Source organism: Coregonus clupeaformis, chromosome 20 (genome assembly GCF_020615455.1).
Source record: "Coregonus clupeaformis isolate EN_2021a chromosome 20, ASM2061545v1, whole genome shotgun sequence".
Taxonomy (NCBI): domain Eukaryota; kingdom Metazoa; phylum Chordata; class Actinopteri; order Salmoniformes; family Salmonidae; genus Coregonus; species Coregonus clupeaformis.
In genome coordinates this window covers 56,706,061-56,732,368 of record NC_059211.1, presented here as the reverse complement: position 1 = coordinate 56,732,368, position 26,308 = coordinate 56,706,061, and the positions used below count along the sequence as shown (strand labels likewise).

At 42.5% G+C, this 26,308-nt stretch overlaps 3 protein-coding genes across 5 annotated transcripts in view; 1 reads left to right on the top strand and 2 right to left on the bottom strand.

Moving 5' to 3' along the window:
• LOC121543581 (calcium/calmodulin-dependent protein kinase type 1D) overlaps positions 1-6,620 on the bottom strand; it is a 67,771-nt gene extending 61,151 nt beyond the window's left edge. Inside the window, exon 1 of the mRNA XM_041853578.2 lies at positions 6,048-6,620. Within this exon, the coding sequence (XP_041709512.2) occupies positions 6,048-6,142 (95 nt within the window). The 5' untranslated portion in view covers positions 6,143-6,620. The remainder of the gene's footprint in view (positions 1-6,047) is intronic.
• A 1,597-nt stretch (positions 6,621-8,217) lies between these two features.
• On the bottom strand, positions 8,218-18,852 carry LOC121543579 (cell division cycle protein 123 homolog). The gene is made up of 13 exons (XM_041853573.1): positions 18,706-18,852; positions 18,207-18,278; positions 17,727-17,790; positions 17,557-17,589; positions 17,339-17,434; positions 14,577-14,683; positions 10,350-10,401; positions 10,162-10,237; positions 9,866-9,988; positions 9,756-9,784; positions 9,516-9,644; positions 9,272-9,409; positions 8,218-9,132 (listed from the first exon to the last, which is right to left on the bottom strand). Exons 1-13 carry the CDS (start codon positions 18,777-18,779, stop codon positions 9,088-9,090), a joined length of 1,038 nt encoding a protein of 345 aa, XP_041709507.1. The 5' UTR covers positions 18,780-18,852; the 3' UTR covers positions 8,218-9,087.
• A 27-nt stretch (positions 18,853-18,879) lies between these two features.
• LOC121543580 (ADP-sugar pyrophosphatase) lies at positions 18,880-26,250 on the top strand. Of its 3 annotated transcripts, none has more exons than XM_041853574.2 (10): positions 18,880-19,115; positions 22,213-22,311; positions 22,402-22,469; positions 22,560-22,609; positions 22,684-22,791; positions 24,535-24,630; positions 24,861-24,962; positions 25,109-25,117; positions 25,215-25,268; positions 25,421-26,250. In XM_041853574.2, the coding sequence occupies exons 2-10, from the start codon at positions 22,261-22,263 to the stop codon at positions 25,528-25,530; spliced, it is 648 nt and encodes a 215-aa protein (XP_041709508.1). In that variant the 5' UTR covers positions 18,880-19,115; positions 22,213-22,260; the 3' UTR covers positions 25,531-26,250. The 3 variants fall into 3 exon arrangements, with proteins under 3 accessions (XP_041709508.1, XP_041709510.1, XP_041709509.1); XM_041853576.2 differs by having other exon boundaries at positions 22,194-22,311; XM_041853575.2 differs by having other exon boundaries at positions 18,880-19,145.
• Positions 26,251-26,308: the final 58 nt, after the last annotated feature.

Below are 26,308 nucleotides of genomic sequence, written 5' to 3'. Positions count from 1 at the left end.
TGTGATGTTTTACAAAAGTTCTGAACCTTTCTATTCTCATTGTTTCTACAGTTTGTGAATTGAAAATAAACATCTTTGCTAAAAGTATTATTATATTATTGATCGATTGACTATGACTTTTCAGATCACCCAATACTTATTTTCCACCATAATTTGCAAATAAATTCATAAAAAATCCTACAATGTGATTTTCTGGATTTATTTTCTCATTTTGTCTGTCATAGTTGACGTGTACCTATGATGAAAATTACAGGCCTCTCTCATCTTTTTAAGTGGGAGAACTTGCACAATTGGTGGCTGACTAAATACTTTTTCCCCCCACTGTATATGTGAAAACACCCTTAAGTTTACTAGAGCACTTCTGAAAATACATGTTTTATATGTCTGGATAATACAAACAAGTGTGTATTCCGAGTCTAGATACTCTCCCGCTCAAAAAGGTTGGATCTGTTTTGCCATATGGAAAACTATTAACGACAAAAACACGGTGGCGAAAAAGTGACTTAATTGTACCCATTGCTGTAGCCAGGAACCACTGTTTTGGATGTTTCTCAGGCCCTCTCTATACAGTGTGTGTGTGTGTGTGTGTGTGTGTGTCTCGTCTAGATCAGAATGAGCCCACTGTGGTATGACAACACTGTCAAGACAAATTGAGATGAGTCCACTCAGACGTAATCTAGGATTGAATCGCAGGAACTAAAGGAGGCCACGCACCGGGAGTCACAAATAACAACAACAACGAGGAAAAATAACCATCACTGAAGAAAAGAGGAGAGGGAGCAGCTGATGGAAGAGGCAGGGGAGAGGGAGTGACAGGGACAGATTCAAAGAGTGGAGAGATAATGATTGGGGGAAAGAGGTGATGGAGGGGAGGAGATAGAGGGATGGAGGGATAGAGAAACCAAGGGGGGGGTAATCCGTGTCTCTTCCTATAATGAAGATGCCCGATTACAGTCTACACTTAATCCATTAGGCCCACACGCACACACACACACAATAGTGAATGATCCCAATACAAAAACGCTGTTTGCTTTCTGTACACTTGTTATACTCCTAAGACTCAGTGCTAAACTATCAAGGCTGGCTTTCAAAGTTGCATACACTTCACCTGAAGCAGCAAGGTCGGATAGTAGGGACAGCTACGCAGAGAGAAAGAGCGAGCTAGGCAGAGAGAGAAAAAGAGGGAGAGAGCTATAGAGAGAGAGCGAGAGAGAGATAACTGCAGTCCCAGAAAGAGGACAATGCCAGGAGCCAGGAAGTAGAGCATTCAATCAAGGGCATTGTGGCCTAGATGTTACACACTCCCACAATGCAGCTCTGCTTTGCCCTCTGTCCCTTTTCCTCTCTCTTTCCTACTGTCAGTTCAGCAGTGAGAGGTGTGACATACCTGAAACACACCCGTCTGCAGCATCATATGAACACCTGGGCCCCCCAGGCGCTCACAGTGTTTAATAATTCAACAACAGAATGCTTCAGGAACACACACGCATGCACACACATGCATGCACACACACAGGGAAATGGGACACCAGGGACGAACACACGCACACTGACTAAGGCCTCCCTACTTGCCCCTTGTAAACATTACTCTGGCGCTCCGAAAGTGTTGTGTCAGCGTTTCGGTAAAGCTGGAACACAGGACACCATGCCAGACAGAGTCCTGTGGCTCTACTATGGGCTCTATAGTGCTTAACTCCCATCAGCCGCCTTACATAAAATTTTATTTTTTATTTTTTTATTTTTTAGAAAGGAAACATGATACATATTTTATTCACACTTTACAAAAAAGCTAAGTCTTTAAATCTACTACAATACTATCAGCAATTCAGGGGTATCAAACCAGACACATTGATTTCTGTTCAAAACAAATAAAACAACATATCAAGGGGGAAAGTAGGGACAGAAAAAAGCTTTTAAACAAGGACACATTTATATTTCCTATTTCAACCTTTTCCCCTCTGTAAAAATACATAAAATTCTAACTTTAGCACGGTGGCTTAAGTATCAAATTTACTTTAAAAGGCGATCATATTTATTTCATTGACAAATAATTGTGGGATAGAAGGGGAAACTATCATAAGTGTGCATCATTACATTTCCTGTTAAAAAAACAGTTGCAACAGTCACCCACCATTGACATATTTCATGTTTTGGTCCCGGCGGTAACAAAACAGGGATAGATAATAGCAACATGTCTGTCTGTGTGGGCCACCTCACAGGCTGCCCTACAGATGGTATCAGAGTAGATGGAACCATACAGAGGCTTCAGTAGAGGGGTTAAAAAGACAGGACTAAAGTAATACACTTGACTGTTGTGTTTAGGGGGTAAGACATGGGGCTGGGGGGGTTTATAGGGGAACATGCTTTTGTAGATTCAGAATTCAGATCAGCGGTGGAGGCCGGGGCAGGGTCAAGAGAGAGGCTCAGGGCTAGAGTACAAGGAGGGTGCAAAACATTATGGAACTGAGGGGGTTTACAAGAGGTCTTAGTTTGCCCCCCCCCAAAAAAAAAAAAAAAAAAAACTCAATCTCAACAAATATTCCATACCTGATTACTAGATCGCTCACCAAGGAGGTATATACACACATCATAACACAGCTCATACAAAAAAGAAAATCCCAAACATAACAAACCAACTGCAACTCACTGTTGGCTGGGCTCCCCGCTTGTGCCATCAAACCCCTGCAATTTATCCAGAACGCCGCAGCCCGCCTGGTGTTCAACCTTCCTAAATTCTCCCATGTCACCCCACTCCTCCGCACACTCCACTGGCTTCCAGTCGAAGCTTGCATCCACTACAAGACCATGGTACTTGCCTATAGAGCAGCAAGAGGAACTGCCCCTCCTTACCTTCATGCTATGCCCTACACCCAAACCTGAGTACTGTTCTGCCACCTCTGGTCTCTTGGCCCTCCCACACCTACGGGAGGGCAGCTCCCGCTTAGCCCAGCCCAAGCTCTTCTCTGTCCTGGTACCCCAACGGTGGAACCAGCTTCTCCCTAAAGCTAGGACAGCAGAGTCCCTTGCCCATCTTACGAAAACATCTGAAACCCTACCTCTTCAAAGAGCATCTTAAATAATCCCACAACACCCCCATCGCATCCCCTCCTCACCGCTCCCCCCCACAAAAAACAAAACATTAAAAAACAATCTTGCCTTTCATGAACTAACACTTTTTTTCCCCATTACTAGCTCTGACCTTGCTGATAGCTACTTTAGAGGAAAAATTCACATATCTCAGTCATAGTAAGTACTTGTCCTACCTAGCTATCTTAAGATGAATGCATTAACTGTAAGTCGCTCTGGATAAGAGCGTCTGCTAAATGACTAAAATGTCATAAGGAGTCAAAAGACGTGACATTCTGCTTGACTTAAAGCACCGTCTTATGAAGTGTTAATATCGCCTTATAAACATGCATACAACTTATAAATGCAGTCATAGAGCATTATGAAACTGTATAGCAAAGTAATAAGGCACAAAAGCCCAATGTGACTGGTGCCATGCCCTTATTTGGCGGTCAGTCATGTGAAAGACCCAGCAACCTCTGCGGCACATCATCTGTCCATCTTTTTACGAGGTGAATAAAAACGTTCATCTCTCATCTCATAGCTGGTGTCAGAGTGGTAGCTCAGCCCTAACTCTTACCTAACCCCTATTCTAACAGTCTTTCTCCTCCCATCTCTCCCCTCCTCTCCTCATCTCCTCTCTTATCCATTCCTCTCCTCTTCCAATCCCCTCTCTCCTCTCATCCCCTCTCTCGCGCTCCTCGTTCAATTCCCTCTCCTCCCACTCACTCTCTTCTCCTCTCTCTTAGTGTTGAAAACACGACTCTAATGGTCAAGAGACCGGAGCAAGTTAATAGACTCTACAGGCAATGTCCCTGACTCCCCGCTGTCTTTCTTCCACTCTTCTCTCCGTCTCTCTCTCCATCCCACCCTCCTCTCTTTCTCCCTTTATTTTTCTGCTGATGGAGAATTAAAGGGGAGAACACCAGACATCAGCAGGAGGGAGTTCAAAGGCTGAGGCTGAGCAGAACTCTGGTTAATGAGTTGCTATGGCGTTAACATGAAATGTCTGAGTAATATTTTTAGGGCAGAGAATTTTTTCCTGACCAAGACAAATTCCAGGTTGTACTTATAGCCTAAGGCCAAGTGTGTGTGTGTGCAAGCGTGTGCACAGAAGGCCCTTATGTGTTGCAGAGTCCAGAGCTCTGGCCAGAGACCAGACGGGAGGACAGATCCCCAAGCCCCGCCCCTGAGGAAACAAAAGTCAGCAGTCACAGAGAAAGAGGTCTCCACCAGGAAGGGACCTGGAGGATCAGGACCCAGTGAACAACACACAGAAGTGTGCAGACAAAACACCAGCATACACAAGAAAACCTGTCTTCAGTTCCAGTGTGTGTGCGCGTGTGAAGGGGATGAACAGCACCTACGGAAATATTTTGGAAATAACCCCAATCAGTGTCTTTGTCATGCTGTGAATGGTGCTAGGACATAGACACCATGGCAACACAGGGGAGACTTGAGCTATAAGCATAGAAACTGAGTGGCCCCCCATTAGTCCATCAGAAAACACACACACCCAAACGCACCTGTCCATACTTCCATCTGTTACGTGAATTCCAGGCACACAGTAGAAAGTCAGATCTCCTCATTGTTGAGTTCAGTGAAACTGATGCTGAGTTATGAAGAACAAGGATCAGACATGACCTTTAAGCCTGATTTATGCGCCCTCTGCTCCAAATGGGCATACCTGGAATTCTGCAAAGGCCATCATGCACACACAATGCAGAACCACTCCACAACCTTATTAATATACTCAATAACCACGACACATTGCCCACTGAAATGACCTGTTGAAAACTTGTAATCATTATTATCATAATTTATTACCATCACTCTTATGCAACATGTCTGAACTGTTCCAGTGGCCTATTCCAGGACCAGGAGGTTTTCCCTGGCCCGCTAATCCGCTTTAATCCAACCGTCCTCCCTCGATTCTGCCTGTCCAGTCAACAAACGGTTCCTCTGTGCCAGGGTGAATGAAGTACCAGCGCCAGAGAGAAAATCTGCTATAGCCTACAGCACCGCACTGTCCGGTAGGCATAACGGTCTTCAACAAGAGGCTGGGGCATTTGGCCAAGCATTTCATCTGAACAAGCTGTTCACATGGGTTGCAAATTAACCGTTATGATGCTGTCAAACCAAAACCAATCTTTCATGTATGAGGTTAGTTACACTGTAGGCCTAACAGGCCTAGTGATAAATAGGCTTAAACAGTGACCGATAAATAATTCTGGATTAGATAAACACAGAAAACCATGATAACCACTCGCTACTGGTCAAATCTCTTTTTATAAGGTCGGAGTATCAATTAATATCAGTGTTTTACTGCCTGCGTCTCCAAAGGTAATTCATATGATAGATAGCGGCACAACTGGACCTGTCAGAGCGGTGGGGCGGGGCAGAAAGTGAGGATGAATGTAGTAGGCTAACCTAAACAATAGCCAAGACTGCATTTAACAACAAACAGAGCCAACTGAACAAGACATGCATAACCGGTTGTAAAATAATGGACTAAAACGCACGAGACCCCCTTATTTAGGCATAGGCTACTGTCTAGGTTTTTGTAAAACAGTTCCTACATAGTTTAGCCTACAATAGGCCTCATTGCTTTCCCTAATTTCACAGAGTACCCTGTGTCACATAATTTGGAATGACATAGACTAGCCTACAAAAAGTGACATTCGATATTTCTCTATCATAGCGTACCCAACGAACACTCGTCTCATCCAGAGATATCGGCTAACACTAGCCTACAGTCCGTTAAATAGTCCGTCATAGAAAGCCTAACATCTCTGCTGGCTTCCAGTTAAACCGTGAACTGAACAGTCCCTAAACCGATACAAAGTATCCAGCGCGAGCGTCCGGCTACATTCGGCAACAAAGTTTCAGAGGCCTACGGCTGCTCACCAGATGTAAATTCATGCCCAATTAGCACTGACAACAATAGGGCTTTTGGAAATGTTAAGAAATAACACACTCACGTTCCGAGGATCTCTTTCAATTCAAATATTTTCTTGATGTCGTCGACTTGCTTTTTCCACGTCCCTTTCCCGGAGTCTCCATTCTCCAGAGCCATGGTGGAACAGGGGGAAACCGGGGAAAACGATGCCAGTGCGTCTCAGTAGCCCCCCGAGATAATGCAGCTTTCCCACGCTTCGAGTTACACTTCCTGCTCGTGAGGAGCAGACCCACGCGCATAGAATGAGCTAGGCAGAAAACCTTCTCGAGCTCGTTGTTTTCCCGCTGTAGAAATGTCACCGCAGCTCTCGAAACAGGTCTCCTGTTTTCTTCGCTTTTTTCTCTGTCTACAGCGTTCACCGTCTGCGGTTGCACCTGCAGGGTTCAGCTGGTCTAGATTATCTTGACGTAAATTGTTTCGGGCTACGTGTCACCTTGTCTCTCTCTCCCAAAAAAGTATTCCGTTTTAATTATGTCCTCTGTTGAGCCGTGCGGTGCGTAATGTGAGGAGTATTATTTCACCTAACCATGCTGATTGTGCCATCGGTTGTTATGGCAATGAGGGAGGGTATGATGCTGCTCATCGCTCGACCTGACAGCGTTGCGCACAAATGTGTGAGAGAGCGAGTGTGTGTGTGTGTGTGACTGGATGTCTAGAGATAATTCGCATTGCACCAAAGATACGTTCCCAAAAGCTGAGTATTTGCAAACCATCACAAACGGACAGACCTGTTTCTAAATATGTGAATTATTATATATTGGCCTGTGTTTATTATGGTGGATATTAGGCTATACCAGGCCAGATGATGTAGTCTACATTGGGACCCATGCAACCTGATGTGAAGTTTGAGAAAGGGTGCATTGCCTGTCTCCAGATAAAATGTGAAAACGTGTGATCAAAAGAGTGCTGACATGCATGAGAGACAGGCGATGCAATGAAAAGCAATTCATGGGCCCTACAAAAGTTTTATATTAGACACTATAATGGTCATATTATAATCTGATGTACTAAATACATTTGTACATTGAGTTTGGGTGTTAATATTTAGATGGTTAAATACTCCCATCTCCAGCAAAGCAGTCTCGACTGCAGTGTCTTATCTGGAGGCACTGTAATCCACCAAAAAAAAAACACACGGAATAGTATCCTCCAGTCGTGACGAGAATTACTGCAGACTGTTTTCATCTGACAGGCCTGCCAGAGCTTGTGTATAGGATAAAAGAGAGAAAGAGTGTGTGTGAAAGTGTGTGTGTGAGTGAGTGAGAGAGGGGCCGAGAGTGTGTGTCTGCGTGTGTGCTCTAGACGCTCATGAGTATTCCAGCTGCAAACTACTGCAGTTCCCTCTCAGCTCAAGAAAATCTATTGTCCACTTACCCTACCTCTCCCTTTCGCCCTCCCTTGATCTCCAGCTCTGAGTCAGCAAGTCCCTCAAGTTAGATTTTTCACATATCTGCCTCTCTCCCTCCCTCACAGAAAGATGATTAGTCAACCCAGGCTGAGATGTAGGCTAGGATTTATGTCCACCTTGGCAAGCTGAAGAGAAGAGAGAGAGAGCGAGGGGAATTGAAAAGGGAGGTAGGATGATGATAGGAGATGTGTAGTCTCTCTTCTTTCTATCATTAGTCTGGCACCCACCTTTCCTCAGATGGGTGTGGCATCATTGACATCTTTCTGCACCCCCCCTGCATGCAGGGGCAGTGTGCTGAAAACAACAAAAGCACCTGACTCCAGGCTCAGATAATACAACACTGCAGCTCTCTGAACAACAATGCACTATGTCTGTATACAGGCTAGGATCGATTGGTTAACCAGCAATATCCTGCCCCAACAGTACTTTGCTATCGCATTTTACTTACTATGCTATACACTCGTGATAACTATTCAAGACAGAATAGAACATCCAGACATTCCATCCTAATGTAAATACGTTTCACGTGAATGGTGGAGTTGTTATCCCAGACCACTGTCTCAGCCCAGGGCAGCTCACCATCTCTGATGGTTCTCATTTTAGGTAAACATCTCCCCCAAGTGGACCTTAATAAAAATGCACTACTCTCTTTCTCAACCAGCTGGTCCAGTCATTGGTGCCAAATTCCATTCCACTTATCACATCCACTTTAGAGAAATTTAATAATCTACCAGTGAAAGTAGTATGCCTTCTATTTTAGTCTACCCAAAAACAGACCACAAAGTGCACACACCAGCAATTTATTACCCAATCAGAACGCCTCTTTGCCAGCACATAGAAAATAAACCAATGACAAGAATCAAAACGAATTCCACAATAACATAGATAGAACTATAATGACCAGAGAGAGTAAGTAAGGAACTGGAATGTTTGAAATACTGTTGCACAGAGACTTCATGGGTAAACCTTTGTATTGCTATTACATACAGATGTGTCTAACTAAACCATTAGAAAGCACATGGAAAAGTTTGTTTTTGGTGTGTGTGAAGAGAGAAAGTCCAGTGGACTAAGTCAGAAAACTCTCACCCTTTGGGTATCTCCCTCAGAAATTGCAATCCCATGATGTACCTGCTATACACACAAACCATGATACGTCTCTTCCCCAGCGCTGTATTATAAAGTTGAGCATTCTTTATTCCTATACACAGACTGCTGTAACAGACTCCTCCTTACCTTTACACAACATTAAGTTACAGTATTTATACTTACATTAGACACACCGGGCCAATAGAACAGGAGCACTGCTTAGAACTCCCCTCTTAAATACACACAACCATGAGATTCAATGGGAATTTTAGTGTAGCAGGTAGAAATGTACTGCATAGAGCGGTCATTATGCTTTTCTCCTCATTATGGTTTATTTGTGTTAGTCCTATTCAATACATTTCTATCTGCAGTATTCTGGATAGGTCTAAGGTGATGACCAAAAGTGTATGGATTCCATCAGAAGACTCAAGAGCTAATAAGGACAAACCTCCATGCGTACAGTAGTCTCCGTGCTAACCGCTAACACTAGCTTAACAGTTTTAGGGTTATTGTTATGCTAGGCTAACAGTCACTGTATAGAGACCCTGCTCCTCAGGGCCTGGGTGTGTCACTGTCGTACCTCTTCCTCAGAGTCCTCTTGCTGGCGTTTCTTCTGCAGAGAAAAGAGGGAAAGGGTGAGATTATAAAAACTGATGACGGAAAATGAAATTTTAAGAGGGTCATGGAGATTGCCAGAGGGTTGTTTTAAGATTATCTTAAATCGTGTGAACCAGCACTGCCGTTGTTCGCACCAGTTTGAGGAAGTCGATGAGTTTGTATGCGTCCTCGCCGGTGGAGAGGTCCACAAAGTCCCTAGGGATCCGGTAGCTCAGACAGGGACTGGGCTGCACCGTCACATCACTGGTGGTGTAGCGGAACACAGGGCCTTCCTACAGATACAGACACACCACAAACCAGTGTTAACAGGATAATAAGCACAGAAAGACTTGCCCACATAAACATGTATATGTACACCAAAGCATATTTGTCACTGACCTGCTGGGCTGTGTCACCCTCCTCTTGACTGGCTGACAGGCTGTTCCCGGAGGTAAGCTCCTCCCACGTGAACAGCAGTGAATCTGTCACCTCACCAAAGGGGTTGAGATCGATCAGCCACACCTTCCCCTGTCAAACACACACAGGGTCAAAAATGCACAATACTCGTAGAAAAGCCTGGGCTACAACCAAACAGAGGCAGGAAATAATGGCTGGAAATATAAATGACAAAAGACTTACCCAGCTATCTCTGTAGACATCCAACACAACTGTAAAACAGAAAACATTTTTGCATTACTCTTATTACAATATATTCTAATTATCACACACACACACTGAATCCCACTCACAGTCCTCATCCAGGAACTGATACTGGACGTGTTGGCTGAAGAACTCCTGGATGGAGTGGCAGATCTGGGCCTCCTGCTTAGATATGTGGTGGTAGTACTGGGTATAGTCTCTCTGGGAGATACCTAAAGAACACACACACACAGCTCTCAGAACAGATCTTCAGTCCACACAACAGCCCTAACGCTTGCCACACTGTCTTGGGAACAGTGCAAGTGAATACAGGCTCTCTGAATGTCGCTGAGGGAGGGTGAGAGTAAAGGTGAATGGTGTGTTAACCTCTTCATACAGTACTTACCGATCAGCTTGTTCTCTTTGATGAAACACCTGAACTCCCCGCCAGGTAGCAGCTCACTCCACTTCCTCAGGACCAGCTGACCTCAGGGGTATAACCCAACACTATTAAACAATTGGAAGAAAAGGTGTGTGTGTGTGTGTGTGGAAAAGACAGTGTGCATGTAAGCAAGGTGAGTGCGTGTTAAATACCTCATAGTTTATGGCTGGATTTGGAGAATCCTCGTCACTGCAGTGAAGGAATCTGTAGAGGGAGATTGGAACAGTGACCATTCGGTTATAAACTCACATTAAACTCACACACTAGCATTCACACAAATACAAACACAAGAGTAGTAAGCGTCACACACTTGCACAAATGCTCCTCAGTGGCCCCTTCACGTTTGAAAGCTCAGTACTAAATCAATTGCTGGACGGTGCTGTATTAAGTCTTCCACCATGCCAGAGCTGTCTGCCAACTGTGCCCATTATCAGAGCGCCCCAATGGGAGCAGTAAATCTACGATCAAGCAATCTCACCAAACCTCTCCACAGCCCACTGCTGAAGCAATCTTCCCAGCCCACTGCCTGGCCCATTGCTCTCAGAAAGGCTGAGTCACTACCTGCAGTGTTTTCCACAGCGGGTAGAAAACCCATCTATACTGAACAAAAATATAAACACAACATGCAACAATTTCAAATATTTTGTTGAGTTACAGTTCATATAAGTAAATCAGTCAATTGAAATAAATAAATTAGGCCCTAATCTATGGATTTCACATGACTGGGCAGGGGCGCAGCCATGGGTGGGCCTGGGATGGCATAGGATGTGGAGGTCCTGGGCTGGCGTGGTTACACGTGGTCTGCGGTTGTGAGGGCAGTTGGACGTACTGCCAAATTCTCTAAAACGACATTGGCGGCGGCTTATGGTAACAGCTCTTGTGGACATTCCTGCAGTCAGCATGGCAATTGCATGTTCCATCAAAACTTGAGACATCTATGGCATTGTGTTGTGTGACAAAACTGCACATTTTAGAGCAGCCTTTTATTGTCCCCAGCAAAAGGTGCACCTGTGTAATGATCAGCTTCTTGATATGCCACACCTGTCAGGTGGATTGATTATCTTGAAAAAAAAGTATAAAATGCTCACTAACAGGGAAGTAAACAAATTTGTGCACAAAATCTGAGAGAAATAAGCTTTCTGTGCATATGGCAAATTTCGGGGATCTTTTATTTCAGCTAATTTCCATGCAAATGACTGCCGGTCTCACAGTAATTGACCGTTAACGAACATAAACACGTTTAGCATCTCCAGGCCTCCACTCAAGCCGCTGAACTACATTTTAAAAAGTATAATAAATCCATTTAATAAACACCATCACAATAAATCCATTATTTATTTTAGGCAGGTCTAAAGAAACATTATGATTTAAGAAAATGTGTATTTCAGAAGAACAGAATATGAGTCAGCCTACTGTATGTTATCTAGCTATGCACCATAACGTAGGCTAGTTCATTTAGCAGAGAAGATATGATTATAAGTCTCGTGCCATTATTTTATAGTAAGAAGAATATAATTGAACTTAGCTGAATAAAATAGAAAGGACATTTTTACCAATCCGGAGCGAGGGCGCATATAAAGTGGCTATGTTGAACATAAAAGTGAACATTTGAAACAGGCCTCTATATGCTAGATTTAGAGTTATTTGGCAACTTCAGTTGTGAATGATACAAACCTTAGAATGTCTTAGAAATCAAAACATATATGGGCTTCATGATGCGACAATAGGCTATTGATGATGAGAAAATAGCAAAAAAAGCTTGCCTCAGGCTACACACGCTGTTCTCTCATCCAGTATCATCATATTTTCACCCATCAAATCAAAGTTTATTGGTCGCGTACACATATGTTATCGCGGGTGTAGCGAAATGCTTATGTTCCAGTAATCAGTGGCAACCCGTCATTCAGGTCAGGTGGAGCAGAGCCCCAACTGTTTAGCTAAAAAATAACACAAATAATAATAAATATATACATACATATATGTAGTTTGGGGTCACTTAGAAATGTCCTTGTTTTCAAAAGAAAATCAATTTTTTTGTCCATTAAAATAACATACAATTGATCAGAAATACAGTGTAGACATTGTTAATGTTGTAAATGGCTATTGTAGCTGGAAACGGCTGATTTTTTATGGAATATCTACATAGGCGTACAGAGGCCCATTATCAGCAACCATCAGTCCTGTGTTCCAATGGCACGTTGTGTTTGCTAATTCAAGTTGATCATTTTAAAAGGCAAATTGATCATTAGAAAAACATTTTGCAATTATGTTAGCACAGCTGAAAACTGTTGTGCTGATTAAAGAAGCAATAAAACAGGCCTTCTTGAGACTAGTTGAGTATTTGGAGCATCAGCAATTGTGGGTTCGATTACAGGCTCAAAATGGCCAGAAACAAATAACTTTCTTCTGAAACTCGTCAGTCTATTTCTTGTTCTGAGAAATGAAGACTATTCCATGCGAGAAATTGCCAAGAAACTGAAGATCTCGTACAACGCTGTGTACTACTCCCTTCACAGAACAGCGCAAACTGGCTCTAACCAGAATAGAAAGAGGAGTGGGAGGCCCCGGTGCACAACTGAGCAAGAGGACAAATACATTAGAGTGTCTAGTTTGAGAAACAGGTGCCTCACAGGTCCTCAACTGGCAGCTTCATTAAATAGTACCCGCAAAACACCAGTCTCAACGTCAACAGTGAAGAGGCGACTCCGGGATGCTGACCTTCTAGGCAGAGTTGCAAAGAAAAAGCCATATCTCAGACTGCCCATCTTAATCTTTTCTTTTTATGCTGTGTTTTCTGTGGATTAACCAACTAGGCTCGCAATTTAACCATTTTATTTGTATTTACAGACGGCATACAAGTTTGTTATTAAGGCACATGATAGTTCACATGTTCGAGAAGGCATTTCTGCCAAAAAACTTATTATTATTTTTTTTTTAAGTTGACGTTCAAACGGCTCTCCTGTGAAGTAGTGACCTGCGACATACATCTAGTTTCCTGAAACGGGTCACATTTGTTTAAACAAGTCAGCCATATCAGCTATGTTTTTAAAAAAGGGAGTAAATGAGGCTGCCAGACAAGGCTCCGCTGATAGCCAGGTGTAGCGGTGGTAAGGGTTCACTCCATGGCTCTGAAAAGAAAGCTCTGCTGTTGGGACAGCTTTATGTAGGCCCTAACCATTTGTGGGCACTGTTTGTCACCATTGTGGTGCAATTAATGTATTGTTTAGTGTTGTGTTGTGTTGTGTAGTGGCTTTGCTGGCATGCATAAAAAAAAAATATGTTGAGTTTGCCCCACCAAGATTTACATGCTAAAATTGGCACACATGTAAATTTAAATGCATTCCAGGTGACTCATGAAGCTGGTTGAGAGAATGCCAAGAGTGTGCAAAGCTGTCATCAAGGCAAAGGGTGGCTACTTTGAAGAATCTAAAATCTAAAATATATTTTGATTTGTTTAACACTTTTTTGGTTACTACATGATTCCATGTGTTATTTCATAGTTTTGATGTCTTCACTATTATTCTACAATGTATAAAATAGTAAAAATAAAGAAAAACCCTGGAATGAGTAGGTGCGTCCAAACTTTTGACTGGTACTGTATATAAAAAAATGCTCCATTATTCAAAATCCAATTCACTATAATTGTAGGCTAACTTTGTAAGCAGCCCTGCACAATCAATGGCCTATATGTTCTCGCCCAGACTCATGGATAGAAAGTTTGGAGCGTATCATAAGGTAACCAGTCCATTCAGTAGGCATAATAATACAGTCCACATTCAAAGGGATAACTAGAACTTGTTTAATTTTATAGGCTAGACCAATTATGTACCAAAGACATTTTTGTTTTTTTCCGTGCATAATATGTGGTAGGCTATTAGGCTACATATTGTATAAAGGCACAATCATATTAATCCAGTTTTATTTCTGGCTTGGGCTCATATATGGGTATGGGTGTTTTGAATTAATCATCACCTTAGAAAGCACTGTCCATTTCGTTGTATTTGGCTTTGAACCAACATCTACAACAACCATGTTTTTCACTCAGTTTCAACCTGTTGTTGAACTTCTTTTTTCAAATTGATCATCACAGTGAGTTTTAAAAGCATGATAATAAGTGTTTGATGTGATTTTCGATTGCATTTGCATTGATGTCAGAGTGGTTAGAGGGACAATAGAGCGCTGAGTACCAGGACATTAGCGAGCTGAAGGTCGTTAGCGAGTTGGGTACTACCAACGCATGTCCAGAGTGCATAATAAGAGATTACCGTGACTCAACAGTCACGTGGAATTTGACTGCAGTCATGACTCATGACTGGCGGTAATACGGTCACCGCAACAGCCCTAGTGAGAATGTGTGAGTCCGTGGAGGGTATTCTTACGGCTGTGCGAGGTCGTGGGTGATGAAGTCCGAGCTCTTGAAGAGCAGGAAGATATCGCTCAGACTCTGACACTGCAGGGAGCTGTTCAGAGCAATCCAGTTAGCATCCTGCAGGAGAGAAGGAAACACACACACACTTATTCACTTAAAATCACCACTCAGACAGACACACTGTGGACAGTATTTAATCCTTATACTGATGGTGTTAGAGCAGGGGTGTCAAATGTACGGCCTGCGGGCCGGATCAGGCCCGCAAACGGGTGTAATCCGGCCCGCGAGATGATTTTGGAGAAAAAAACACACAAAAAAATAATAAAATAAAATAATTTTTTAAAGTATAAAAATGCGCTGCAATTTTTCAATAAAATAAACTGCTGTTCCAATTGCGTCCACTGGATGGCGCAATAGCAATTGTGTTAAGCCAGCAAACTGTTTATACCGGGGCAGAGCAAGTAGGTCAAGCACGTGCAGCCAATGAGCTACTTTGTTTTGCCCGCGATATTTATTACGGCTTCTACTTTTAACATTATGTGCTTTGGCACCCTCATTGCCCCAATATGTCTCTGTCAAAAAATAGAAAAGTGGACGCAGAGTGCAGAGTGTTCCAAGAAAAATGGTCATCCTATTTAATCACGGAATTGAATGGGAAAGCTGTATGTTTGGTGTGTTCAGCGCATGTTGCAGTGCTGAAAGAATATAACCTTCCCGCCACTATGTGAGTCTTCATGCCGACAAATATGACAACTTTCAAGGACAGCGGAGATGAGAGAAGGTGAATGAACTGTTGGCGGGTCTGAAGAAACAGCAGTCTGTGTTTACTCACAGCCGAGACATCAGTGACGCTGCAGTGAAAGCTAGCTAACTCATTGCTAATGAAATCGCAGTGGCTTCAAAACCATTTAGTGAGGGTGAATTTGTAAAAACATGCATGATGAAGGCAGCGGAGATTGTGTGCCCTGAAAAGCGGCAGGCTTTTGCAAATATCAGCCTGACAAGAAACACAGTTGCAGACAGGATTTCCGATCTTTCAGTGGATTTGGACAGCCAGTTGAAGCAAAAAGTAAAGTCATTTATTGCGTTTTCGGTTGCAATTGATGAAAGCACGGACATTACAGATGTTGCACAACTGGCCATTTTCTCATCCGCGGAGTTGATGACACATTGACCGTCACCGAGGAGTTCGTGGAGTTGGTGCCGATGACAGATACAACGACAGCAGCTGATATTTTTACCGCACTCGTCGGTGCGCTGGACAGGGTCGGAGTGGACTGGTCCCGCGCTGTCAGCCTGGCTACAGATGGTGCGCCCTCAATGATCGGGAAAAAAAGCAGGCGTTGTGACAAAGTTCAGAGAGAAAGTGCAATCTGCAAATGGAGGACGTGATTTTTTGACTTTTCACTGTATTTTGCACCAGGAGGCTTTGTGTTGCAAGTCATTAAAGATGGATAACGTCATGAAGGTGGTCATCCAAACTGTTAATTTCATCCGATCCAGAAGCCTGAATCACCGTCAGTTTGACAGCCTTCTCAGAGAGAAAGACCACATCTATGGCCTGCCATACCACACTGAGGTAAGATGGTTAAGCCGAGGTGCTGTGCTGAGGCGTTTCTTTGATTTACGAGAAGAAATTTAACAGTTCATGGAAGAAAAGGGCAAACCAGTGTTAGAATTTCATTCCGCAGAATGGATGCCGGACCTTGCATTTATGGTGGATGTTACAGAGCACCTGAATAACTTGAACAAACAGCTGCAAGGGCGCAACAAAGTTGTCACGCAGTATTATGACAGCATACGTTCTTTCAAGTTGAAGCTGTCATTGTGGGAGACGCAACTTGCCGGTGGTGATGCAGCTCACTTCCCCTGTCTGAAAAATGTGTGCGCGACCCAACATGTGGCAGACATGAAACGGTTCAAAGATAAAATAACTGGACTGTTACGGGAGTTTGAGCAACGCTTTCAGATTTATGTTTATATGTTTTTATGTTGATGTGCTATTGTTTTTAATTGATTTTATTTTATTTGTATATTTAACCTATTCTTGACTCTGTAGTTCTTGCACTTGTTTGGGGAACAGGATTTCATTATTTTTATCTACATATCTGCCTGAGAAATGACACCCTGATATAGTTCTGTGATCTGTGATATACTTCTGTGAATCACTGAGGCATTGTGTGTTTGTGTGTTCTTTGTCCTCAGAACTTTCAAATAACTTGAGGTGTTTTATGATTAATAGTGATGTTGTGCTTTTGGACACTGTCCTCAGGCTCCAGCTTTATGTTTATATGTTTTTATGTTGATGTGCTATTGTTTTTAATTGATTTTATTTTATTTGTATATTTAACCTATTCTTGACTCTGTGGTTCTTGCACTTGTTTGGGGAACAGGATTTCATTATTTTTATCTACATTTCTGCCTGAGAAATGACACCCTGATATAGTTCTGTGATCTGTGAAACAGTTCTGTTAATCACTGAGGCATTGTGTGTTTGTGTGTTCTTTTTCTTTAGAATTTTCAAATAAACTTGACGTGTTTTATGATTAATAGTGATGTTGTGCTTGTACTATTTTGGACACACTGTCCTCAGGCTCCAGCTTTATGTTGTATGTTGATCGTATTAAAACAAAGAAAACAATCTGAAGTTGTTGTTTTTAAGTTATATATACCATGATTTTAATGAATGAATGAATGAATAGATTTTCCTCCATGTGGCCCCTGAGCTAAAATGAGTTTGACACCCCTGTGTTAGAGGGTTGAGTCTCTCACCCGTGGCGCACTCCAGTTCAGTTTGGGAAAGACACACCCACCTAGGGTGTTTATGGCCTCCAGCACTTTGGAGTTGAATTCTGGGAACTCTGGAGCCTGGAACACAAAGCAACCACAACAAATCTCCACATCTTCACTGTATGCATATCATATTACAAACTTGACAAAAATGATATACAGATGGATTGATAATATTTAACATGATCTACATTACTTACTGTTACAGTGGTGGTTGTCTCATCATCTGACCACTAATTTTATTGAGAGAAGAAAATTAAATCAATCAGTAAATCAAACATTTAAGCATTGAGCATAAAGTCTGCTTTTTCAGTCTCCACTTTACTAGAAAGCGAGATGGAGCGCACCTCTATGTCTGGAGCAAAATTACCTGAATGTCTTCCTCCTCCTCTGAGTCACTGTTGTTGGTCTGGTTTTGCTGAGTGTTGTTGTCCCTGGAATGAGGAGAGATTGTATCAGTGAATATAAGGGCAACGCCATGGGCGGCAGGTAGCTTAGTGGGTAAGAGCGTTGTGCCAGTAACCGAAAGGTTGCTGGTTCTAATCCCCGAGCCGAATAGGTGAAAAATCTGTCGATGTGCCCTTAAGCAAGGCACTTAACCCTAATTGCTCATGTAAATCGCTCTGGATAAGAGCGTCTGCTAAATGACAAAAAAAAAAAAATGGAATGGAATTACGCTGAGACAAACTCATTTACAGGAAGAACTGTGCAGATACAAAGTTTGGCAACAGAATAACACGGAGGGAGATTTTACCGTATTTCTATTACCACTTTGGATCTGCACAGTGTATGGGAATAGATACAGGACACTAGATGTATGTGCTTTAGGGGTAAGTCAAGTTATGCTTACCCTCCAGAAACTACTAGTGTTCCGTCGTCCAGCAAATAATCTATTACATTCTGAGGCAGTGGGAGAATCAAACTGAAAGAAAGATAACACCAAACATTAGGCCAACACAACACAAACTATCAGACTAGTATTGACCAAAGATAAGAGACCTGAAAACAAACAGTCTCAAAGGTAGATATTGAGCTGATGCAATATCAATGACAATATCATCACACAAGCATTTACACAAGGCACTTCTAACAGATTAACATGTTTAATATCAGTAAAGGACAGGTGTGGTTTGAGAGAATTCACAATTAGCTAATAAAAGTACAGTTTGGCTGTGTTACAATATCAGACGCGCACACACACAGGTGACGTCACATTGGCTAACACAGTTTGCTAGCTAAACAGACAACTATACGTTAGCTACACAAATTATAGCACAACCAGTGTTTATTTGAGAGTGACGATATCAACAACATATCTGAGACTGTGCTGGTCAAGTTAAGGAGTTCACCTTTTGATAGTATGCTTCTTAAATATCGGATACCAGACCGAAAACTGACAATTTACAACTTGCTCCTTCTTCATACTGCAAATGCCTTACCGGAAATGAGTCCAGCCACATATACTTCCCCTAAGATAAAGGCTATTGACATTGGTTTCCATGTTGTTTACAACCTTTCCATTACAACAAAATGAGAATGGCTTGTATTTATTACCAAGTTTTAATTGAATTATATTTCAGGTTAGGTTATCTGGAATGGTTGTAGACCGTCTCTAATCTATTATAATATTTTTCAGAAGAGGGAGATTATTTTTGCGTTGCACACATAGGCGTCGTCAATGCTGGGGGGCTTTTTTTGTTTTAATCAGGGAGTCATCACTGCTTTACTTGACTTGTGACTAAAACCACTTCATCTTCATGTGAGTACTGCACATGTATCCAATTTACAAGTAACTATGCTTTTTTTCTAGGTTAATATTGTAACTCTTAAGAATATTTACATAACAGCATGTGGGTTTTGCTAGGAATGAGCTAGCAGACTAAACTCCTCTCCATGGTGAAGGAAGTTTGAAGTTAATCAGAAACTTCTTTCACCATGGAGAGGAGTTTAGTCCCCTAGAAATGAACTTGGTAGCTAGCTAATTTAGTAGTCTGATTAATCAGGCTGTAATAGACAATTACTTGGTATATAGCTAACTAGTTAGCAAAGTTACAGCCTCAAAATAATGCCTACAAAATCGTGTAAATGTTCCGTACAAGCCGGAATGTTGAATAAAATTACATTTAAATTTGCTCTACCGGTTTGTCAAAACTATTGTTTACCCGACATTTTAGAGAGCTGGTAGTTATATGGGTCGGTTCAGCATCGAGGTAAAGTTCGTTTTATGTGGGATATTAGGTTCTCTCGTCAATAACTATTGAACCAAGCATGCCATGAAAATGCTATATTCTGAATCTAAAAAAAGTTAAAGATTGAAATCCAATGAAAATCCAACAATGAAAAATTCACACACAAAAAAAGGTGTAAATTATTCACCATCCACCCCTGATTCAGAATATACAATTTCCATTGTCATGGCATACTTGGTTCAATAGTTATTGACGAGATAACCGAATATCCTATTTACAACTAAACTCAGCAAAAAAAAGAAACGTCCTCTCACTGTCAACTGCGTTTATTTTCAGCAAATTTAACATGTGTAAATATTTGTATGAACATAACAAGATTCAACAACTGAGACATAAACTGAACAAGTTTCACAGACATTGAATAATGTGGCATGGCATGTGGTCCTCTGTAGCTCAGCTGGTAGAGCACGGCGCTTGTAACGCCAAGGTAGTGGGTTCGATCCCCGGGACCACCCATACACAAAAATGTATGCACGCATGACTGTAAGTCGCTTTGGATAAAAGCGTCTGCTAAATGGCATATTATTATTATTATTAATGTGTCCCTGAACAAGGAGGGGGGGTCAAAAGTAACAGTCAGTATCTGGTGTGGCCACCAGCTGCATTAAGTACTGCAGTGCATCTCCTCCTCATGGACTGCACCAGATTTGCCTGTTCTTGCTGTGAGATGTTACCCCACTCTTCCATCAAGGCACCTGCAAGTTCCCTGACTTTTCTGGGGGGAATGGCCCTAGCCCTCACCCTCCGATCCAACAGGTCCCAGACGTGCTCAATGGGATTAAGATCCGGGCTCTTCGCTGGCCATGGCAGAACACTGACATTCCTGTCTTGCAGGAAATCACACACAGAACGAGCAGTATGGCTGGTGGTATTGTCATGCTGGAGGGTCATGTCAGGATGAGCCTGCAGGAAGGGTACCACATGAGGGAGGAGGATGTCTTCCCTGTAACGCACAGCGTTGAGATTGCCTGCAATTACAACAAGCTCAGTCCGATGATGCTGTGACACACTGCCCCAGACCATGATGGACCCTCCACCTCCAAATTGATCCCGCTCCAGAGTACAGGCCTCGGTGTAACGCTCATTCCTTTGATGATAAACGCGAATCCGACACCCCTGGTGAGACAAATCCGCAACTCGTCAGTGAAGAGCACTTTTTGCCAGTCCTGTCTGGTCTAGGTACTGTGGGTTTGTCCCCATAGGCGACGTTGTTGCCGGTGATGTCTGGTGAGGACCTGTCTTACAACAGGCCTACAAGCCCTCAGTCCAGCCTCTCTCAGCCTATTGCGGACAGTCTGAACACTGATGGAGGGATTGTGCGTTCCTGGTGTAACTCGGGCAGTTGTTGTTGCCATCCTGTACCTGTCCCGCAGGTGTGATGTTCGGATGTACCGATCCTGTACAGGTGTTGTTACACGTGGTGCCACTGCGAGGACGATCAGCTGTCTGTCCTGTGTCCCTGTAGCGCTGTCTTAGGCGTCTCACAGTACGGACATTGCAATCTATTGCCCTGGCCACATCTGCAGTCATCATGCCTCCTTGCAGCATGCCTAAGGCATGTTCACGCAGATGAGCAGGGACCCTGGGCATCTTTCTTTTGGTGTTTTTCAGTCAGTAGAAAGGCCTCTTTAGTGTCCTAAGTTTTCATAACTGTGACCTTAATTGCCTACCGTCTGTAAGCTGTTAGTGTCTTAACGACCATTCCACAGGTGCATGTTCATTTAATTGTTTATGGTTCATTGAACAAGCATAGGAAACAGTGTTTAAACCCTTTACAATGAAGATCTGTGAAGTTATTTGGATTTTTACGAATTCTCTTTGAAAGACAGGGTCCTGAAAAGGGGATGTTTCATTTTTTTGCTGAGTTTATATGGTTCGGGTTGGCACGTAGGTAGAGTACCACATTATGATTCATAATACCTAGCTGTCAAACAGGGAAATGGTTCCAATCGTTTTTCTACCATTCATTTTTCCCATAGGGGATTTTAGAAACACATAAAATAAGGGCTGTGTTTTGTGTAGGCTTACCCTGGCGTGACGTTTTGATAACCGTGTAAATCTCTCTCAGATGACTTTTATCAATATAAGGGATTTGTAGTCTGACAAGATGTCTACTTTGATGTTAAGTAGCATTTTTTTTATCTGAAAATAAATAGAGCCAAATATATTGATAAAAGTCACCTTGACCGTAAGAGATTTACATGTTTATCAAAACGTCATGCCAGGGTAAGCCTACATGAAACACAGCCCTTATTTTAAGTGATTCTAAAATCCCCTATGAGAAAAATTAATGGTGGAAAAACGATTGGAACCATTTCCACAGACAACAGGAAGGGTACCACATGAGGGAGGAGGATGTCTTCCCTGTAACGCACAGCGTTCTGGCTTGTAAGGAACATTTACGCGATTTTGCAGGCATTTGTTTCAGGTTGTATATACCAATTAATTGTGTATTACAGCCTGATTAATCCGACTAGCTAGCTAGCTAGCTGCTTCAGCCATGCTAAAAATAAACTTAATGTATGCCTTTTAACTATCTGCATTGCATATATCTCTATTAATTATCAACTCATGCAAGTAATCAATAGTTTTTCTGGATTTGGGCAGACAAAAAAAAAATCCTCCATCCATTTCCCTGAGAACAACACTGGAAAGATGAGCAGCCCTCCCAAATCGACAACCATACCTCACGTTGTAAAAGAGGAGGTAGATATGATATAATGACATGTACATTGTGTGGTGTAAATGAGTCTCTTGGTTTAGCTATATCACATTACTCAACTGTATTATCTTCAGGTCATTGCATCTGGGAAATGGTTGAAACTTGAGAAGACCACCTATGTGGACCCTGTTGGAAACACAAGGTATGGAACACATCAATCAGTTGCATAAGCTACCTTTGCTAACTTTTTATTCCATTCTCCATTTTACAATTCATCTTTGTCTTTCAATAGAACTTGGGAGACTACGAAAAGGACAACCAGACAGGCCAACGCAGCAGATGGTGTGTGTGTGTACATTTCATACTGATGGATAAGCAGTGACATTATATAAATTGATTCCTGTGTTATATTCCAGGTGTGGGGATCATCGCCCTTCTGAAGAGGACCCTCCACAAAGACTGCGTTGTCATGGTGAAGCAGTTCCGTCCACCAATGGGGTGCTGTACCCTAGAGTTCCCTGCAGGTGACATGGGTTTACAGTCACATCTCAAAACTCTGTTCAGACGCAGTGTACAGTGAGGGAAAAAAGTATTTGATCCCCTGCTGATTTTGTACGTTTGCCCACTGACAAAGACATGATCAGTCTATAATTTTAATGGTAGGTTTATTTGATCAGTGAGAGACAGAATAACAAAAAAAAAATCCAGAAAAACGCATGTCAAAAATGTTATAAATTAATTAGCATTTTAATGAGGCAAATAAGTATTTGACCCCTCCGCAAAACATGACTTAGTACTTGGTGGCAAAACCCTTGTTGGCAATCACAGAGGTCAGACGTTTCTTATAGTTGGCCACCAGGTTTGCACACATCTCAGGAGGAATTTTGTCCCACTCCTCTTTGCAGATTTTCTCCAAGTCATTAAGGTTTCGAGGCTGAAGTTTGGCAACTCGAACCTTCAGCTCCCTCCACAAATTTTCTATGGGATTAAGGTCTGGAGACTGGCTAGGCCACTCCAGGACCTTAATGTGCTTCTTATTCAGCCACTCCTTTGTTGCCTTGGCCATGTGTTTTGGTTCATTGTCATGCTGGAATACCATTCACTAACCATTTTCAATGCCCTGGCTGAGGGAAGGAGGTTCTCACCCAAGATTTGACAGTACACGGCCCCGTCCATCGTCCCTTTGATGCGGTGAAGTTGTCCTGTCCCCTTAGCAGAAAAACACCCCCAAAGCATAATGTTTCCACCTCCATGTTTGTCGGTGGGGATGGTGTTCTTGGGGTCATAGGCAGCAATTCCTCCTCCTCCAAACACGGCAAGTTGAGTTGATGCCAAAGAGCTCGATTTTGGTCTCATCTGACCACAACACTTTCACCCAGTTCTCCTCTGAATCATTCAGATGTTCATTGACAAACTTCAGACAGGCCTGTATATGTGCTTTCTTGAGCAGGGGGACCTTGCGGGCGCTTCAGGATTTCAGTCCTTCACGGCGTAGTGTGTTACCAATTGTTTTCTTGGTGACTATGGTCCCAGCTGCCTTGAGATCATTGACAAGATCCTCCCGTGTAGTTCTGGGCTGATTCCTCACCGTTCTCATGATCATTGCAACTCCACGAGGTGAGATCTTGCATGGAGCCCCAGGCCGAGGGAGATTGACAGTTATTTTGTGTTTCTTCCATTTGCGAATAATCGCACCAACTATTGTCACCTTCTCACCAAGCTGCTTGGCGATGGTCTCGTAGCCCATTCCAGCCTTGTGTAGGTCTACAATCTTGTCCCTGACATCCTTGGAGAGCTCTTTGGTCTTGGCCATGGTGGAGAGTTTGGAATCTGATTGATTGATTGCTTCTGTGGACAGGTGTCTTTTATACAGGTAACAAGCTGAGCTTAGGAGCACTCCCTTTAAGAGTGTGCTCCTAATCTCAGCTCGTTACCTGTATAAAAGACACCTGGTAGCCAGAAATCTTTCTGATTGAGAGGGGGTCAAATACTTATTTCCCTAATTTAAAATGCAAATCAATTTATAACATTTTTGACATGCGTTTTTCTGGATTTTTGTTGTTGTTATTCTGTCTCTCACTGTTCAAATAAACCTACCATTAAAATTATAGACTGATCATGTCTTTGTCAGTGGGCAAACGTACAAAATCAGCAGGGGATCAAATACATTTTTCCCTCACTGTATGTAGGCCTGTCATTGCTGTGTTTTGCCTTCTGTGTTCTGATATCTGTGTTTGCTGTCTGTGTGTGTTTTTGCTGTTGCTCAGGTCTGATTGACGAGGGTGAGAGTGCAGAGACTGCTGCTCTGCGAGAGCTGAAGGAGGAGACTGGTTACAAGGGGGAGGTGGTGGGAGTCACCCCAGGTAGGGTCTTATGAACACACACACTCAAAACACAGGGCAGATTATGTCCATGTTCCATCAGCGAGGAGAAATTCAATATGCCTGTGATCTTCTGAGTTGCCAGTTTTACCATTGGGAATGAGAGAGTGCAGTATGATGTCAGTGACTAGTGGGGCAGTAACACACAGCTGATTACAAGTTTGAACTCCCGTTCATCCCCCTTTCCTCTCCCCCTCCTCTTGACCTCGCAGTGACCTGCTTGGACCCTGGCCTCTCTAACTGCACCACACAGATCGTCATGGTGAACATCAATGGAGATGACCTTGAAAACACCAACCCCACACAGCAGCTGGGTAAGTTAGGGGTCAGACTCTTGGAATGTTATGAATCTAGAAAATGGGATACAATGTTTTTTATTGTCAAGCTGATATGTATTGTACATTGTCCTGAACTTGTTCTTATTTCTCTGCTTTCCTCCCTCTCTTTTACTCTTTTCCAGGTGATGGAGGTAAATCTTTTTTTCTTCATAATCACACTGTTGGTATTTTTCCACTATTAGAATAACATTGACCTAAATCCTATTCTGGCCTCTGTTTTACTTCCAGAATTTGTTGAAGTTCTTCTTCTACCTCTTGATGAATTCCAGAGGAAAATTGATGGTGAGCAACGATTGAAGTTTCTTCTTCACAATTCATAAGTCATAGTGGAATCCAATTTGAGACAGAAAAGCATACTATTACCGTTATTATATTCTGCTAGTGATTACCTGAAGAGATCATATTTGCATGATTTCCCCCCCCCCCTCCTACAGACCTGATGAAGAAGGAGAAGATTGTGGTGGACTCTAAGGTTTACATCTACGGCATGGGGATGTCCCAGGCCTTCTTTAAACCCAATGAACTCAGAGTGCTCAAACAGTGAGAGAATGATGGGGAGAGAAAGTAAAGTGGAGAGAGTAAACTAGATTGATGGGAATAGAGGGAGAGGGCATTAGGCTGCCTACTCCTTTGTTGTAGTCTCTGTTATACTACGAATATGGACTAAACCAGGGATGGCACTGTCAACAGGGTGGCCATTTTGTGGCTTTAAGCTGTTGTCTTGGGGATCAGTCCATGAGATTCATGGAGTGTTACCCTACAGCTTGTATTATCTAAGACCCACCACCTACAACGGAATTCTTCTCTCTTTATATTGAGGTATGCGCCATACGTCCATGCACCTTTACCTGTGGGGATAGTCACAATTAGATACCATCTTTGTGATTAATTTGATATTACAAGCTGTCTGATAATACATTCTTACCCTGATCTGAATATAGTTCTAAATAATAATTGTGATTACATACTGGAACATTCCTAACTTTCACTAACTCAACTGACTAAACTTCACTGTAAAATAACTTTTAAAAGGTACTGTTCTAATAATAATGTGCCTTGAAAGATGTTACTCGAAACGGCAATACTTTTGTGCATGTCGGTGCATTTACGTTGACATCCATTAGTTCACACCAATGCTCTGTTAGACCAAGGTGTAGATGTCTCCTTACTAGTATAAGGTTGACATGCAGATGATCCTCACATTTTATTTAGCAATTAGCATTAATTGAATTCACTTGGTGTCAATAAACATGTTATTCTTACAGCAACATGTAGGCCTACTTTTCTTTTCAGCCTCTTTTGCTATTCTCCTACTGACCAAT

Coding starts and splice junctions, on each gene's coding strand:
- LOC121543580 (XM_041853574.2), top strand. CDS start 22,261: ATGAGCAGCCCTCCCAAATCGACAACCATACCTCACGTTGTAAAAGAG. Junction 22,312..22,401: donor CTCACGTTGTAAAAGAGGAG/GTAGATATGATA, acceptor TATTATCTTCAG/GTCATTGCATCTGGGAAATG. Junction 22,792..24,534: donor TACCCTAGAGTTCCCTGCAG/GTGACATGGGTT, acceptor GCTGTTGCTCAG/GTCTGATTGACGAGGGTGAG.
- LOC121543579 (XM_041853573.1), bottom strand. CDS start 18,779: ATGAAGAAGGAGCAAGTTGTAAATTGTCAGTTTTCGGTCTGGTATCCG. Junction 10,402..14,576: donor ACCCACGACCTCGCACAGCC/GTAAGAATACCC, acceptor CTCCCTCTACAG/ATTCCTTCACTGCAGTGACG. Junction 9,645..9,755: donor ATGTCTACAGAGATAGCTGG/GTAAGTCTTTTG, acceptor TGTGTTTGACAG/GGGAAGGTGTGGCTGATCGA.